This window comes from Papaver somniferum, chromosome 3 (assembly GCF_003573695.1).
Source record: "Papaver somniferum cultivar HN1 chromosome 3, ASM357369v1, whole genome shotgun sequence".
NCBI lineage: Eukaryota > Viridiplantae > Streptophyta > Magnoliopsida > Ranunculales > Papaveraceae > Papaver > Papaver somniferum.
In genome coordinates, this window is record NC_039360.1 from 218,637,257 (window position 1) to 218,654,483 (window position 17,227).

General features: G+C 37.0%; 2 protein-coding genes and 3 pseudogenes across 2 annotated transcripts; 4 read left to right on the forward strand and 1 right to left on the reverse strand.

The window, feature by feature from the left end:
- Window positions 1–1,539: 1,539 nt before the first annotated feature.
- LOC113360673 (zeatin O-glucosyltransferase-like) lies at window positions 1,540–3,039 on the reverse strand. Its single transcript, XM_026604158.1, has one exon. It carries the CDS (start codon window positions 3,037–3,039, stop codon window positions 1,540–1,542), a length of 1,500 nt encoding a protein of 499 aa, XP_026459943.1.
- A 387-nt stretch (window positions 3,040–3,426) lies between these two features.
- LOC113358698 (trifunctional UDP-glucose 4,6-dehydratase/UDP-4-keto-6-deoxy-D-glucose 3,5-epimerase/UDP-4-keto-L-rhamnose-reductase RHM1-like) lies at window positions 3,427–6,421 on the forward strand. The gene is made up of 6 exons (XM_026602338.1): window positions 3,427–4,774; window positions 5,127–5,351; window positions 5,502–5,628; window positions 5,740–5,805; window positions 6,082–6,172; window positions 6,302–6,421. Exon 1 carries the CDS (start codon window positions 3,470–3,472, stop codon window positions 4,394–4,396), a length of 927 nt encoding a protein of 308 aa, XP_026458123.1. The 5' UTR covers window positions 3,427–3,469; the 3' UTR covers window positions 4,397–4,774; window positions 5,127–5,351; window positions 5,502–5,628; window positions 5,740–5,805; window positions 6,082–6,172; window positions 6,302–6,421.
- On the forward strand, window positions 5,139–7,863 carry LOC113360674 (annotated as a pseudogene).
- Window positions 7,864–8,062: 199 nt separating this feature from the next.
- Window positions 8,063–12,422, forward strand: LOC113360675 (annotated as a pseudogene).
- A 449-nt stretch (window positions 12,423–12,871) lies between these two features.
- LOC113360677 lies at window positions 12,872–16,121 on the forward strand (annotated as a pseudogene).
- Window positions 16,122–17,227: the final 1,106 nt, after the last annotated feature.

The window sequence follows — 17,227 nt, forward strand, 5'->3', positions numbered from 1 at the left end:
CCTAGGCCATTTATAATAAACTTAAAATTACCACATAGGCCCGAAACACAATGTTAATCCTGAAGCTAGAAGAATTTCATTATTCAGTTGTTCTGACTGGTAGAAAATATTACCCTTGTCAAATTATGAGGTTTTACACGAGATTTATAAAAATATTACCCCAAAGATGGTAAAATTTAATATTATTCTAAAGTATATATAAGAATTGTGGATTATGATGTATGAGTGTTCCAGATCACGGTTTTTGTAGACACAGATGGAAATATCGTATATTCCGAGTATTTCCTTGGTCGGATCATTATGAATATTTTATAGGAGATACATAAGATCAATATACAGTATAACATAAAACAAAAATTCAGAACAATCTTACGGTTGTAATCTAAATATCAGGGTACTATGGAACTATTTTGGATTAGGGTTTTTTCGAAAATTATTATGCTTCGCAAAGGTTTTGGGGATGCGTTCATGCTCTGGTTTTCTTGAAACTTAAGAAGACAATATAAGAATTAATAAAATAGAATATACGCAGAAATCGTTGAAATCTAACAATGAAATAGTTATGTTTGATAATCCTACATCCGTGGAACCCTAATAAAATAGAAAATACTCAATGTATCGACACCCTTCACCTGCCATTTGCTTCATTTTAATCTGTAGCACTTCAAGTTGATACTTCAGTATTGATATAAATTATTTTCTCTTGATTGTATCATCTAAAGTTATGGTTTTTTCTTTTCCTGGTAAATAAGATGCCAATATATAGTGGAAGTGAAATGCCAATATAAAGCGCTAGATAGTGTAATGTTAGTTAAAGTATGATATGTTTTATTGTACTAATATTATCCACATGGTAACCACGTTGGCCACTCTTTTGATTTATTTCGAGCAAAAAATTAATAAGTGTGCTTCCAAGTTTCTGTTTATCACATAAATTTAGTCCTCAATTTGAGAATGACGAGAGGGTCTCATCCTTAACTGAGTACTGCGTAGGCGAAACAACTACCGTCAGAAATTACTAAGCATTAAACATGGCATCCCTATATCAGAAACTATAAATTGAGGAAACCTATTGACCATGTGTATGCTTTTATTTACGCTTCACTTCGTATTTACAGAAGCAAAACAAGTGCATCATCAATTTTACAGTTTGGATATGTGATCTCGATTCAGTATTTTTGTTTAATCATGGTTTTACTTGGATATTTGATCTAAATTTATTTTTATGTTTTGTCTTGATTTAAATGATTTTTAGTTAAGAAAAAAATAAAAATAAGTTAATTTAGTTTTAATCAAAGAGGTTTGACTGCTACAAAGTACAAACTATAACTTGTTCGGTCCAATCCATTGAGACAGTCATGTGGTTGGATTATGTAATTCGTAGGCTGGAAAAACCAAAATCGCTTTATTCGTTGCACATGCACTGAAAAGGACAAACAAACATCGCAAACTGGGTACTAGAAAAATGAAGCACAAACATACGCGAGACACACTGTTTGTAGATAAGAAACAAAAGCAACACTTAAAGACTTTTATCTTCTATGATCTGGAGATATGCTTGATGAACAAATCCAACTCTTCAGGTGAACTCATCCCTTCTGCTGGTAATACAGACTTCCGAAGAGCCAGACTCAACTCCTCTGCTCGCCTTCTCATGTCCTTCCCGTCATCGGAATCCATCAGTTTCCTAACCACTTTGTCAATCACAGTCGAAGAAACTAGGTCGTTTCTATTAGCCCATTCTTGAACAAACACGCCAACTTTTAACACCTCTGTCACCAGCACAGCGTTCCACGGGTGGTCCGAGTGCATAGGCCAAACTGCCATAGGCACACCCATGCCTAAGCTTTCCACGACAGAGTTCCAACCACTATGGCTTAAAAAACCTCCGGTGGACGGGTGTGCCAATATCTCAACCTGTGGTGCCCAATCCCGCACTATCACACCCATCCCTCCTTCGACGACCCTCTTCTCAAAGCCAATGGGTAGACCAATTCTCCGGACTTCATTATCAGCATCAACGACATCGTTTCGATCTGCTTCTCTGAAAACCCAAATAAACCTATGCTGACTGCATTCCAGCCCCTTTGCGAGTTGGTTTATTTCTTCCTCTGATAATGTCGTTGCAGTTCCGAATGCTACATACAGTACTGAATTTTGAGGTTGTGCATCTAGCCACTCTAGGCATTTGTGGCGAGACTTCACTGACGCTGCTGACGGATTCTGCGGTGTCCCTCCAACAGCTGGTAGTCGCCCTACTAATGGCCCAAGGCACCACAAAGTCGTATTCCCTCCTTGAAAAGGCGGGACGGATAACAGTATGTCGATGAACTTCCCTTCTAAAGGACGGCATGTGTTATATATATAACCAGAACTTATCTGTGATGCCAGTTTCATCTGCGGGGCCATTATTTTTTCGAAAAATCCATCGAGTAAGCAGCCATCTAATGTCAGCTGATGCGAATACTCCTTAAGATACTCAAAGCTAGGCCAGTTTGGTCGACCATAAATCTCCCATCTGGTATACAAGGCAGTGAAAATCGTAAAAGGACTGAAACAATACACTTCTAAGTTGTGAATCTTGGCTGATGAGGAGGCTTTCTCGACTGCGAAAGCCATGAAACAGTCGTGAACTAGGACAACCCGTTGAGAGGTGACCGAGAGAGAGCTTAAGAGTTTGGCGAGGGGCTGGTGGAAGTTCACCACGCCTTCAAAAGTGGGTGCTAGTTGGACTGGCAATTTGTTGGAAGAATTTGGATCTGGAGGAGGAGCAGGGAACGAATGAATCCCCACATCATGAAACTGTATTGGGTTGGTAGTAGAGAGGTTGTTCCCTTGTACACGCTGTGTTATTTGCTGAATGTTCACGGCTGTAGTGATAAAATGAACGGGTATTCCTCGTACCGATAAGAGATGGGATAAGTGTACTACTGCGCTGAAATGACCTTGTGTTGGAAATGGAAACATCACGACTATCACCGGTTCTAGTGGTAGTAGCGTTGATGAGCCATTGAAATCATGATCTTGTTGATGACCCATAAATGATGTTTGCTTTGATTTCGAGTTAAGATTAGCGACTGTTGATATGGTCAAGTTTTTGAATACATATTTTTTTTTGTTTTCGGCCTCAGTATTTATAATGTACTACCTCCGTTTTTAAAAAAGAGTTATGATAACTTTTCAGGCCGAGCTGAAAAAATTATAGTACATCTTTTCCAGAAACTGAGGGAATATCATTTCGAAAGACGATCAACTTATTATATCAAAGTAGGTAATGATGAATACAATATTTTCCCCTCTATTTGCAATAATTGCTGCTGGTGGCAATTCGTTTCATTAATAAAAACGCCGGGGCAGGTAGAAGAAACACTTAATAAAAAGATTAATCGTTACACCTCAACGAACTACAATATATGCTGTTTGAACTTCTTTTCTAGTTCTCTAAATCAACATTTTTCGGTATAAGAAAATGGGTGTTCCAGTTGATGATCATAGCATCACTTCGGAACCATCTTTGAAGTTCTTGATATATGGAAGAACAGGGTGGATAGGTGGTCTTCTTGGCCCAATCTGTGACAAACAGGGCATATCGTATGAGTACGGAAGAGGTCGTCTGGAGGAAAGGTCCTCGTTAATGGAAGACATTCAGAACGTCAAGCCTACTCATGTTTTCAATGCTGCAGGTGTAACCGGTCGACCTAATGTCGACTGGTGCGAGTCGCACAAGACAGAAACAATCCGTGCCAATGTTGCTGGTACACTGAACTTGGCTGATGCGTGTAGGGAGAATGGATTGCTGATGATCAATTTCGCTAGTGCATGCATATTTGAATATGACGCTGAACACCCAAAAGGTTCAGGTATTGGATTCAAGGAGGAAGACGTGCCCAACTTCGCTGGTTCCTTCTACTCAAAGACCAAGGCCATGGTTGAAGAGTTGCTGAAGGAATATGACAACGTTTGCATTCTCAGAGTTCGCATGCCGATATCGTCAGACCTTAACAACCAACGCAATCTCATCACAAAGCTCAGTCTTTACGACAAGGTTGTTAACATTCCCAACAGTATGACAGTCTACGATGAACTTCTGCCTATTGCAGTGGAGATGGCTAAGAGGAATCTGAAAGGTGTATGGAACTTTACAAACCCAGGAGCCATGAGTCATAACGAGATATTAGAGATGTACAGGGAATATATCGACCAAGACTTTAAATGGAGTAACTTCACCCTTGAAGAACAGGCTAAGGTGATTGTTGCTGCTCGATGCAGCAATGAGATGGATGCGTCTAAATTGAAGAAGGAGTTTCCTGAGTTACTGTCAATTAGGGAATCGCTTATCAAATATGTGTTTAAACCCAACCAGAAAACTTCTGCTTTATATTTCAAGGAACTGTGACAATCTGCACTTGGCATTAGTTTGTACTTTATTTGAAGCGGTTAATAAATTCGGAGGTGTACGTGTGTCTCTGGTGGCTGTAATACAATTCTTGTTTTTCCGGTTTAAGCTGATACTTCAACATTACTCATGAAAGAAACATACAGATACTTCCAAACTAGACTCAATTAGATTTCAATGGAGACTCAGACAACATCAGATGGATAAAAATTGCACTAGTTTTCGTTCTGATGCTATCTCACCTTAAGATACAAAGACGGAAGAATATGGTTTCTGGACTAACCCCCTATGATTTATATAGTAGAAGTGGAAGATCAAAGGGGTCCTAAATATAGAAGTTTGAAGAAATATGGAAACGCGTTTCAAATCACAACTCTAGTACGTGTTTCCTAATCTTGTATTAACTCGAATATGTAAACTCTGTCTACGAACTGTTTGATAGAAATTCTTAATGAGTTTTCCGTTTGCCCAATTGGTTTCTATCACTATCAAGCAACATAATGTTTCACTGATTTCACCCAGCAACACAATGCTTCTAAATGGAGAAACACCTTTTGTGTGTGAATGTCAGTAAACCTTTTGGTGATGAGATTTCTGAAAAAAACACACTGAAAATGAAGTGCTGTTCAGTTTCACTCTGACATTTGTATTTTCTAGTTTGCTATATTCAAATGGCTTGAATTGGTTGAAGTAAATTTAGATACTTATTAAATATCCTATATTACTGTAGATGGTACACAATATGGTTCATGCCGATGGATCCGTCGTTCAAACTTTTGATTACTTAAAGCAAAATGGGCTACAAGGATTTGTTGATATTTGGCCAAGACCTACTGCCATAGCATGGAAAATTATTGCTTGCTATGCAGCATTTGAGGATCTACTTCAACTTGCTCTTCCTGGCAAACGATTTGAAGGTCCCATCTCTCCTGCAGGGAATGTACCTGTCCACAAGGTAATAATCAGCATAATAGTGTCCGTGTATGTCATGATTATCGGCAATCTAATTTTTAGCATGTGAGTCTTGATGAGCAATGATAACTCGTTTTAAAAACTTGGCTTGAAGTACCTTTTACCTTTTCAGTAAGATCTCTTCTTTGTACAGATGGTATTTGGAAAACTGAAGACAATTAGAAACGTTTAACCCTGCAATCGTCTATGACCATTTGGGAGAGATTTACTCAGCACTCATCTTCGGAAGTTTAATCTTTTGCATCCTTCTATACATAAAAGTGAGGGTTATGGATTGAAATGGGCACAACTACTTCTTTGTTATCAGTATTCACTTGTTTACTAATACACTATATGTCGCACCTTTCTAATTTACAATCTTTGTCTATAAGGGTCATATTGCTCCATCCTCCACCGACTCCGGATCATCTGGGAATCCTATCATTGACTTCTACTGGGTGAGTTCTTAAATTTGATGGACAATAAGTTTATACTTTAGCGACTCCGGGTTATCTTTTACTGAATCTGATCATCTGGTCCACATTCCTTTAACGGGCAGAAGTTTATACTCTATACATGCAAAAGGTTTACTATTGGCGAAGCTTTTCAGGATCTAACTTTATGATCTTTAGCGTTCCCATATTTGTGTCGTATTATGAAGTTAATGGGAAAGACACAATTTCCTAGAGTAAATATTTCTGCAACACTAGTTAACTATCCCACATAATATGCAGAATTAAGCTTATGGAATTTGAACTGTCTCGGGGCTGCAGCCTTTTTTTTAAAGTTTTATGTTTGGGAAACACATGCATTATGCCTGCCATGGTAACCTAAACTCATTTATGTGTTTATGTGATTCTTAGAAGAAACCGATGTATGTATTTGGTTTTTCTTTTGTCTCACAATTATACGTTTCAATATGCACTAATATCTTGTCATATCCCTATAATGCAGGCAATGGAGCTATATCCTCGAATTGGGAAATACTTTGATATTAAGGTCTTTACAAGTACAAATTGTAGATTCGGTATGATGTCTTGGGGTGTTCTTGCTGTCACCTATTGTATCAAGCAGGTTAGTCGCTTAATCATCATCATCTAATGGATAGTTTCAGGAAGAGCACAACAGATCCTTTACCTGTGCCTTATAATGCGATACCATTTGTAGGTGAAGCAAGACAGTTAATAAAAGTAGGCATAGAATCTCAGCCAGGATGTTGTTAATTCAGATAGTCCCTTTCTAGATTTGCTGTCATGTAATACTCTTTTATTCTCTTGTTTAACAATTCCACCACTTCAATAAATGATTGCAGTATGAAATGAATGGGAAAGTAGCTGAATCTATGCTTGTGAACATTGTATTGATGCTTGTGTACGTAACCAAGTTCTTTTGGTGGGAAGCTGGATACTGGAGTAAAATGGACATTACACATGATCGAGGTACCACTGAAGTACCCTTTTTTGTTAATTTTAACAGTACTGGGCGCCATCTACCTGGAGGTGTAGATGAGTATAAATCACTATCATCACAAAAGTACATGACTTGCCTTCTAGATTGTATTTATCGACATTCGGTTTGCAATGGCCCCTATTGAAAAGAATCGAAATATCTCCCTCAAGATCTATCTGCAAAAGAGGCATTTAAATCATTACAATCTTCTGGGTTTGTAATTTTTAAGAATTTCAGTTGCCTCAAATCTTCTTCTTTGATTTCTACAGCTGCGTTTTATATTTGTTGGGGATGCTTGGTCTGGGTTCCATCAGTTTATACCTCACCTGGAATGTACCTAATCAATCATCCAGTGAATCTTGGTACTCAGGTAAGTAACTAGGGCACATTATCCATGCACCATCCTTGTTTAGGTGCAAGTGCTATTTTGTGATTCTAACCTTGACCAATTGCTTCCAGACAGCACTTCTTATCTTAGCTTCTGGTGTTCTGTGTGTATACATTAACTACGACTGCAACAGGCAAATACAAGTATTCCGCAGAACAAATCGAAAATGCTTGGTGTGGGGAAGAGCTCCATCAAAGGTATTCCACATTGTTATTGCTCCCATGTTATCTATTTCGCCGCAGTTATTCTGTTGTCTACGCAACAGTTATCCTCGAAGCAGGCTGTTTATATATTTTAGAAGCCTAAATATAACTAAATTTTTCTGTAGATTGTCATCTCCTATCAAACTAGCAAGGGGGAAACCAAAACTAGCCTTCTTTTAACCTCGGGATGGTAAGTTCTCTTTTCTTTTATTTGATACTTCACAAAAATTATTTGAACTTGCTTGGTACATCGATATGTATTTGCGAACCGGAGCAATTCATTTGCTGCTCAGTATTAGATATGTCGGTCGTAATTATGTAGTTAGTATTGATCTTTCATCAGATTCTTCTTAATATCATATATTGCTGCGCAGGTGGGGTTTAGCACGTCACTTTCACTACGTGCCAGAGATATTATATCTGCTTTCTTTTGGACTGTGCCAGCGCTTTTTACCCATGTAAGATTCTCCCTTTAATCGGTACTGCTGTTATATGTTAAAATTTTGTACCTAGAAACAGATGGAGATTAATATTTCACTGTACAATCTCCTCTCTATATTTACATAGTGTTTCACGTTGTAAAAGAATCCAAAAGTTATTACATTGGAGAATTTCTTGGGTTTGGAATATGCAGTTTTTTATTAGGCAGGCATAATTGGTTCTTATGGAAAAAATATGGGGAGTCCACGACAAACCCCAACCACTATGTATAAGGGGAGTGACGTTGTCGAATATACTGTACTGTATCAGCAATATTTTAATTAGCTACTCAATGAACCGTGCTCAGCTCTAATTACATTTTCTGTGGTTTGTTGATCATCACACCTCTTCTCTGAATTCGTTACGAAAACGATCATCCACATTTTTTTATGGAATTCTTTGTTGAAGTAATCCAGTTTCTAGCTAATATTCCATTACTGCAGAGGCTTCCAGTTTCATCTTTTGGAAAAATCGCTCAGTTAGTTCAACCCAGATATTACAGTGAGTTTTTTCATTGCCTTTTTTTCTTTCCATTGATTTTTTTTTTTTAACTTGATGATCATGAAATGTGATGTGATGATGTGGAACCTAATGAATATGTTGTTCGACAAGGGAAAATGGATGATGGCATTTCTTTTATTTGGATAGGGGAGTTAATTATTACTTAATTGTAACAAAAAAACAGGATTACATCCTGTTTGTTGATTTTCCCAACAGAACTTTTCAACTTTCAAGTTGTATTAGACTATATATATATATATATATATATATATATATATATGGATTCCGATTGTCGAATCATTTGCATAGAAGGCATGTGTGTGTAACGCATATAATTTTACTAGTTTTAATTTAATTAACATGATTGTCGTGGCGGCAGGCCAAGGTCCATGGATATAACAACGTGGAGGGAGAAAATCGTTTGTTGGAGCTTCGGTTAAAACCGTCTGATTATTTTGGTTATGGTAATTAATATCTGAATGAAATTGCAAACTCTATTATTTGTAGCTTCAAAATTTTCCTTTTAGTAGCTTTAGCTTGATTTTTTGGTTTTCTAGGGGATTTATCATCTTATCATCAGGCAGACGTAATCGCTTTAGATGAGGTATCTATTTGTCATATTTCATTATGTTTAATTAACTTCATAAAATGCACCTTAGTTAAGTATGGAAGTGGTAAATCACAAACTGATATCCAGTAGTCGTTAATTGTATATGGCAGCTCTCTTGTCTGGTGTTGCCCCATGAACATACTACTTTGCTACAGCCAAAATCAATCTGGACGGTGGATGAAACTCATGAGACCTCGTTGATGGAACGAATACTGCATTTGGATCCAGTTGATGTATGTTTGCGATGGCTAATGACTTCCTCTTGCAATTTTATGTATTAGTATTTCGTTTTTGCCTCAGCAATTACTCATTTCTTATGTTTTGAAGGTCAACTTATTCCGCGGAATCACATTGCCAGATACTCCAAGGACCGGAAAGGTTTTTGGAGGACAATTGATTGGCCAGGCAGGCTATTTTCATTCTTCTTTCTCTCTTTCTTTTGCTGGTCATAATTTTCATTTGATTTATACCGGGTAAAATTATCTCTAGCCATTTCCAGTACAATCCCTGCTTGATCTTTAAATTCATATATGATGATTAATTTGCAATAGTACTTAGATCTAAGTAGAAGCACTTCCATTTTTCGACAGGAATTATGTCCTGCTACAAATTTAACCAAGTAATTCGTGTGTTTACTGCTCCCATATCTACTGACTAAAGAATATTTCTAGCGTTCATTCACCTCATCCTTAATATGTTATTTGACACATTTTATTTGCCATGTGTATCATCCAAGGGTTTAGTGTTTTGACATAGTGAATTCTGATGTGAGTTCATTTGCAGGAATTAACTGCAGCTTCAAAGACTGTTGATCGCGGGAAACTTGTTCGTAGTTTCCACAACTATTTTTTACTCGCTGGCGATCTTGGGCGGTAACTTGGTATATTCAATATGACTGAGTAATGTATGTTGCTAACTGGCATAGATACAATGGGTTCAACATAGAGGAGTCGGGAGAAGATAAGGAATCCAACCCTCTATAGTGTGAGTTGATCTCCTACCACTCACACACAGTATGGGAAAAAGGGGATGGGTTTATCACTGTACTAGACAGTGGAACCCCACGTAGTTTTATTTCAAAGCCGGTTTTCAGGTGTATATCTTTGCAACTTTCTTTAGTAGGATGGTGTGGACTTACCAGCGTATTATATAATATTCTCGCCCGGTGTGAAATAAAGTAAATGCTCTTATCTAATTGAAGCACACAATTTTCAGTGCCAATTATATATCACGTTCATCGCTTGCGTGATGGGAATAGCTTCGCAACCCGACGAGTAGATGCAATGCAAAGGGGAAATGTCATATTCACTTTGCTCGCTTCATTTCAAGTAAATTACTGCGTACTTACAAAGCTGCAACTGCAATATCGAGAGGAAAAAGATCTTAATTGTAAAAGTGCTTTGCTATGTTTGTTTTATAGAAGGAAGAAATTGGGTTTGAACACCAACAAGTTACAATGCCATCTGCTCCTGCTCCAGAGACGGTAATTCTGTACTACATATGCACTTCTCTATTTTTAAGGACCGTATCGGATTCCTCATATGTTACTGAAATCCTTTTTCATTCCAGCTTTTATCAATGGAAGAGCTCCGAGAGAGAAGTTATTTGGACCTTCGTCTTCCTGAGTATGTATCCTCTGTTTAAACATTATAGTACTGTCTGATTTTCGTTTTAAGCAAGACCTAACTTAGCCGAGTTTCAGGAACTATCGGAGGAAGGTGGTTACAGATCCTTGGCCTGTAGATATGAGATTTTCAGCCAACTAGCTGTACAGTGCAAACTAAAATCCCCGGGAGGTTTGATCTAGTTCATTATTTTCTTCTATTCCCTTAACCCATGGTTGTGTTCATTCCTTTGTTTAGTGATAAATCGAGGGTCTTTCGGATTTTTGGATTTTGATTTATTTAATTTTTCATGACCAAATGTGTCATTTCGTGGACATTGAACAATTCCAGTTTGAGTTTCTGGCTTAAAGCACAGGGAACACTTTCTGATGACCCTGCACTACATAGGTAAGTGAGTACTGGTATTGTGGTAACCCACAGAGCTATCTTGAATTTTCATATCGTAATACTAATGTTAATAGGGAAGGTAATCGTGAATGGTTGGGTTGCAGATGTGTAGCGGCCTATATTTCAGATCTTTTACTAATTGTAGTAAGCTTAAAGCCTCATGTTAAGGGAGGATTGAAAACCATGCAAGTAAGTTTGGACCACTCGTAAGTTGCTCGCTTTCCCGTTACATCGTAGTTTAGTCTTAATTAGATAAGCTAGAAAGAGACGTACATGTATTTTTCTCTCGGCATGAAGCCATCTAGAGCAATAATTTAAGCTATTGGCATCTTTCATTCAAATTGTCTTTAATCCTTTTGTATCAATTATTAAGTGATAGTATATTGCAGACAAATTAAGAAATTGTGAGATAAAACTTTTTTCTCTCTCTATATCCGTATCTACAATTTCCTAGGAATGTTTTTTATTTGACTTCTTTTTCTAGCAGTACAGTATTCTACATAAACAAAGATTTCACAGGAAATTCATATTTTCAGTGTAGGAAAAAGAAAAAAAAAAAGAAATTATCACTTAAGAGCAGAAGCCTAATTTGTTTTAACGTTATTCTTCTCGTTTTCCAGGATGTGGTTCCACAGGCCTTTTAGAGCCGATGAGTGGTTACTAAACGTGGCAAGTACACGAACCTTTGTGCTTTTCTCCATAGTATTTGAACATAGTTGCCTAGTTGGTAACATTGTTGTTCATCGTTGATTTGAAGTAATTCTTTAATAAGGTTAATGTTGATATTACTGTCTGATCATTTATTTGTTTGTGATCAGATTGAAAGTCCGTCTGCCAGTAGTGGTCGTGGATTCTGTTCTGCTAGAATGTTTAACCAGAAAGGGCAGGTAAATTTTTCTTGGCTTGAACTATAGGTACACTGTAGAACTACTAATCATAAATTTACTTATGCTCTGTCTGGATGGCAGCTTGTTGCGTCGTTCATTCAAGAGGGTGTCATTAGGACGGCCAAAGCACAACAATCAGTTGCCAAATCAAATCTCTGATTTTGCCAATAGATCTTATGTATTATCATCAATGGACCCTGTGGAAGGAAAGGAATCAGAATCCAGAAGCCATTCAACAAGAAGTCTCTCTCAACAACTAAGCTCATTCAGAAAATCATCAGGCATACAATCGCGTACCAGCTCTATCTCCCACCACCTTGAATCAGCTCTTTTCTGCATTTCTTTGTTCTTGTAGTTGGCTTTTCTTTTCTGTTTGCTCTCTGGTTCTTTTTCTTTCGGGTGGATGCTTTGTCCTTCATTGTCAGAATTTTGTAATTTGTATTTGTCTTTGCAGTTGGCTTCTGGTTCTTTCAATAATGTACCCATCAAAAATATGTTAATTGATTTTTGAAGGTAATAATGATGAAGAATGGATCTTGTAAGCAAATATGTTCATCAGATTTTTTTAATTATTTTTTCTCTCCTTTGAAAGACACAGTGCGCACAATTAGCTTTAGCATCAATGCACCCTTCAATAGAAAGGTTCCCATGCCTCGTTGCCCATTCCCACTGTAGCATAAGTATACCAATATTTGTACGAAATTCATTTCTCATTTTCTAAACTGTACTACAGAGTGTTTCACGTTGTAAAAGAATCGCCACAAAAGTTCTGTCGAATAATTTACGTTAGAAAATTATTTTTTTTGTCATTACGTTGGAGAATTTTTAATATTGGGTTTGGAATATATATAGTGTTTTTATTAGGCAGGCATACTGGGCTCTTATGTTTTATTAGGCAGGCATAATTCCCCAATTTGCCAAGAGTTGTCGAATATAAATCTAACAAGTACACTTAATAAAACATTTTTAGATTCATTTTTTTTGGAAAAAAAAAATGATCTATGAGGAAGATCAAACACAGTCTGCTAAACATGAGAGTAAGTCTGCAGCTATGGACATCATCAAGAAAGCGAATCGACCGGTAACCTTGAAGGTAAGTAATACGTCAAATGCCGCTTAAATATTTGTTTCGCAGATTATAGAGCGAGTTTAAGAGCTTTTTCTTATGATCACTTAGTTGCTAAATGATGATAATACTAATGATTTGATGCAGTTTCAAGAAGTTTCTTACGGGATCAAACTCAAGAGTGGATCAGGTCAGGTAGAGAAAACGATCTTGAAGGGAATAACAGGTTCAGTGCAGCCTGGCGAGATGCTAGCCTTGTTAGGTCCATCAGGTAGCGGCAAAACAACATTGTTATCGGCTTTAGGAGGTCGCCTTGGCGGACGTCTAACCGGAGATATTACGTACAACGGAAAATCCTTCACCAACTCAATGAATCGAAACACCGGTTTCGTTACTCAAGATGATAAGTTTCATGTTCACCTCACAGTAACAGAAACACTTGTATTCACAGCTCTTTTAAGATTACCAAAAACCCTTACGAAAGAAGAGAAGATTAAGCATGCTGAAGAGGTGATAACTCAACTAGGGCTAACAAAGTGCAAGAACACCATCATGGGAGGACCGTTTCTGAGAGGTGTTTCTGGAGGAGAACGTAAAAGAGTTAGCATTGGGCAAGAAATGCTGATGAACCCAAGTTTATTGTTTCTCGATGAACCTACTTCTGGTTTAGATTCAACATCGGCGCAGCAAGTCGTCAGTTTGTTACGGGAGTTCGCCAGAGGTGGACGGACAGTTTTGATGTCAATTCATCAACCTTCTGGTAGAATTTATTACATGTTTGATAAGATCTTAGTCCTGTCGGAGGGTAACCCTTTGTATTTCGGGAAGGGAAATGAAACTATGGATTACTTCGCTGGCATCGGATACTCTCCGTCTGTTACTATGAATCCGGCGGATTTCCTTTTAGATCTTGCCAACGGTAATTACATTCTCAACTCTTAACCTTTAATCTCGACCTTAACCAATTCCCAATATATATCTTAATACATATGATCCAAGTGTAGTCACATTCCAGACCTTTACAATGTGTTTGTTTTTTGTTGACCGATGTCTGGATACGACTCGGCACAAGTCAGACCATTGTAGTTTGAGTCAGATCTGATTCGCGACATGGTTCAACCTTAATTTCTGGCTCAGATATGTTTAAATCAAGACATGAAGTGTCCTCAATTCATGGGACCAACCCACTAACTTGCATATTTTTGAGCCAGACGAGTCATATCTGACTCAAAAAACGAACACATAGAGTCAGATCCAGAACTTTGATTCGGTTGAGTCAGATCTGACTCAAAAAACGAATACATAGAGTCATATCCAGAAGTCAGGTGAATTCAGTCAGATCTGAAAGAAAGAAAATGTTAGTTATTTAATTTGTGTATTTTTTAAATTTTCATAAGCATCCAAAAAGATAATAATATTGTTGTGAGTGTTTGTGTGTGTTTTACAGGTGTTTATACGGATAAAATGGATGAGGGTAAAATGGAGGCAGTAAAACAACAACTTATCTCTGCTTATAAGATACATCTTGATGATAAGGTGAAGAGGGATATTATTGAAACGGAAGGCCAATTGTTAGATTATAATCATGCAAAAGATGACAAGGATTTAGGTAAATGGAGTACAAGTTGGGCTCAACAGTTTTGGGTATTGTTGAGAAGGGATCTTAAAGAAAGAAAAAACGAAACATTTTCATTCGTAAGGATCACTCAAACATTCCTCCTGTCACTTCTTTGTGGGCTTCTTTGGTGGAAATCTACTACTGCTAATTTACAAGACCACGTATGCATTCTATTATGGACAAATTTGCTTTCTACTGTAATTTTCTTTAGCTTCTTTTTCTGTCCTCGACTCAGTTTTTTCAATGATCAAGGAAAAAAGAAAAAACACAAAACCTGACACACTAACTTATTCGTATTAGCAACCACTATAGTTGCCAGTGGGCAAACAAAAGGGATAAAAGAAACTAAATAAACAAAAAACTGTCACGCATTCTACTGGGACCATGAGGCACGACCCCTTAGAGCTTAATGACCAACCACAACCGCCCTTGCCGTAGCGGAAAATATATTTGAAAACATCTAACATTTTTCTTACCCGAGTTATCTATTTTGGTGTGATATATATCCATGACGATCCTAATTTCTAGCATATAAACTTAGTATGAGGTAAAATATTTTTATGTTAGATATCCACGAGGCTATATTGACATTTGGTGCGATATTTTCATGGCGCCCAAATCAAAATCAATTGGATATTAATTAATTTTCATTTAGAATGTTATTTTTAAAACATTTTACACTCTAACAAGCATGTTAGTTAATTTTTCATTTAGAATGTTATTTTACAACCTTTTGCACTCTAATTTTACCATTCAGCAATTTAAATGAGAACCATTGTTTGTGAAGATGGAAATTATGAAATTTCCTAACAAAATTTGTGACAATGTAATAAACAATGAAAAGAGTTGACTAATGCAAACTAGATCAAATAACATGTTGACTTGTAACATTATGTATGGCAGATTGGATTACTATTCTTTTACTCCATGATGTGGGGATTACTCCCACTTTTCCAAGGTTTATTTACATTCCCACAAGAAAAGTTGATGCTTTCTAAGGAACGATCATCAGGCATGTACCGTCTCTCATCCTATGCCATGGCAAGATCGGCAGGCGACCTACCAATGGAGCTTGCTATGCCTTTTGGGTTTATCATTATAACTTATTGGATGGCAGGCTTGAAACCAACGGTTTTTCATTTCTTGAAAACATCAACTGTCGTCCTATACACGGTTCTGGTTTCACACGGAGTAGGTCTCGCAATTGGTGCGGTGGTCATGAATATTGAGTCTGCAACAATGTTGGCAGGAGTCATAGTGAATGCATTTTTTTTGGTTAGTGGTTATTACATAAGAAACGTTCCTAGCTTCATAGCATGGCTCAAGTAAATGTCTGTTACATTCCATAGCTACAAACTCCTATTAGGTGCGCAATATAAGAGCGATGAGATGTATGTGTGTGGGCCTAATATCACCTGCAGGATCGGGAGCAATCTATCTATAGAAAAAATTGGACTTGGAGGTGAAGGAATATCATATCTCTATCTAACTGCAATGCTTGTGGTCTTCAGGTCGATTGCTTACTTCGCCCTCCTTAGGGTTGGAAAGATATCTAGTTGATGGGTTGTCATAAAACCTGGAGTTCAAGACTTAATGTAGGTATACATCCACCAGTGGAACTCGACGTGGTTTCCCAAAAAGATCAACAAACTTAAATACCAGCAGATATTAATCAAGTCAAAGATGTCATTGACTAGCAACAAAAATACCAATTATACCCACTAGCTCGTACATGAAACTTTGATGAATAACTAATTTGTTCTTGTTCTTTCAGTCATTCTTTTCCCACATGGTTAATTGACCAAAAAACTGATTTATTCTGATGTATGAAATAAAAATTCTAATGGTTTTGGGCTATTGTGATTTTTCCACCCACAATTTCTTTGAGGCTTGACCTCCAAATAAGAAATTATATTGATACTCGGTATCAAAAAAAAAAAGAAATAAAAAACGATACATTGTGGGTTCTATCATTTCCATGTTTATTGTTTAAACGCTGAGGTCCTTTCTATACACCGGCGCCTTTTACCTTTTATATGTGAAGACATGATTGAATAAGGCTACTGATTATCAGTTTCAAGTTCTTAAGTTTACTGTGGTTAAAGTTGTTGAAGGGATGTAAACACAAAGCAACATTTAAAACAATATTCAAAAGTACATATTGTATTAATGAATTGAGTTTTTAATCACACAAGTACCATCAGTTCTTGATATTAGATATAATTAAAAACTGATAAGAAAAATGATACTTTTACTATAAGGAAACATAGTCAAATCAACATTGCTCAAGGTGTTTCATGTTGGAGAACCATATTTGAAACATGATGTTTATTGGTTAATACCTAAAACATTATTTTTCACTCTGGTCAACATACTTCTTTCTAGAATGATCATTAGTCTGCAACTTTATTCTTGCAGATCAATACTCACTACTCTACAAACTAAATTAATTCCAAAATGCATGCAAAGCTAACCATATCACGTATGAGTGTTCTTGGAGGTTCGACTTTAAAAGGATTTTATCATATGACGAACTTAACATGTTTCCTCTATGTTACCAGCCATTATTTCCTTTTATTCACACCTAGATAACTTTTCAGATACCACAAGGTAGGAACTATAATCTAACGTCATATTTTTTTCAAGACTTGGTACTTTCAATTGAT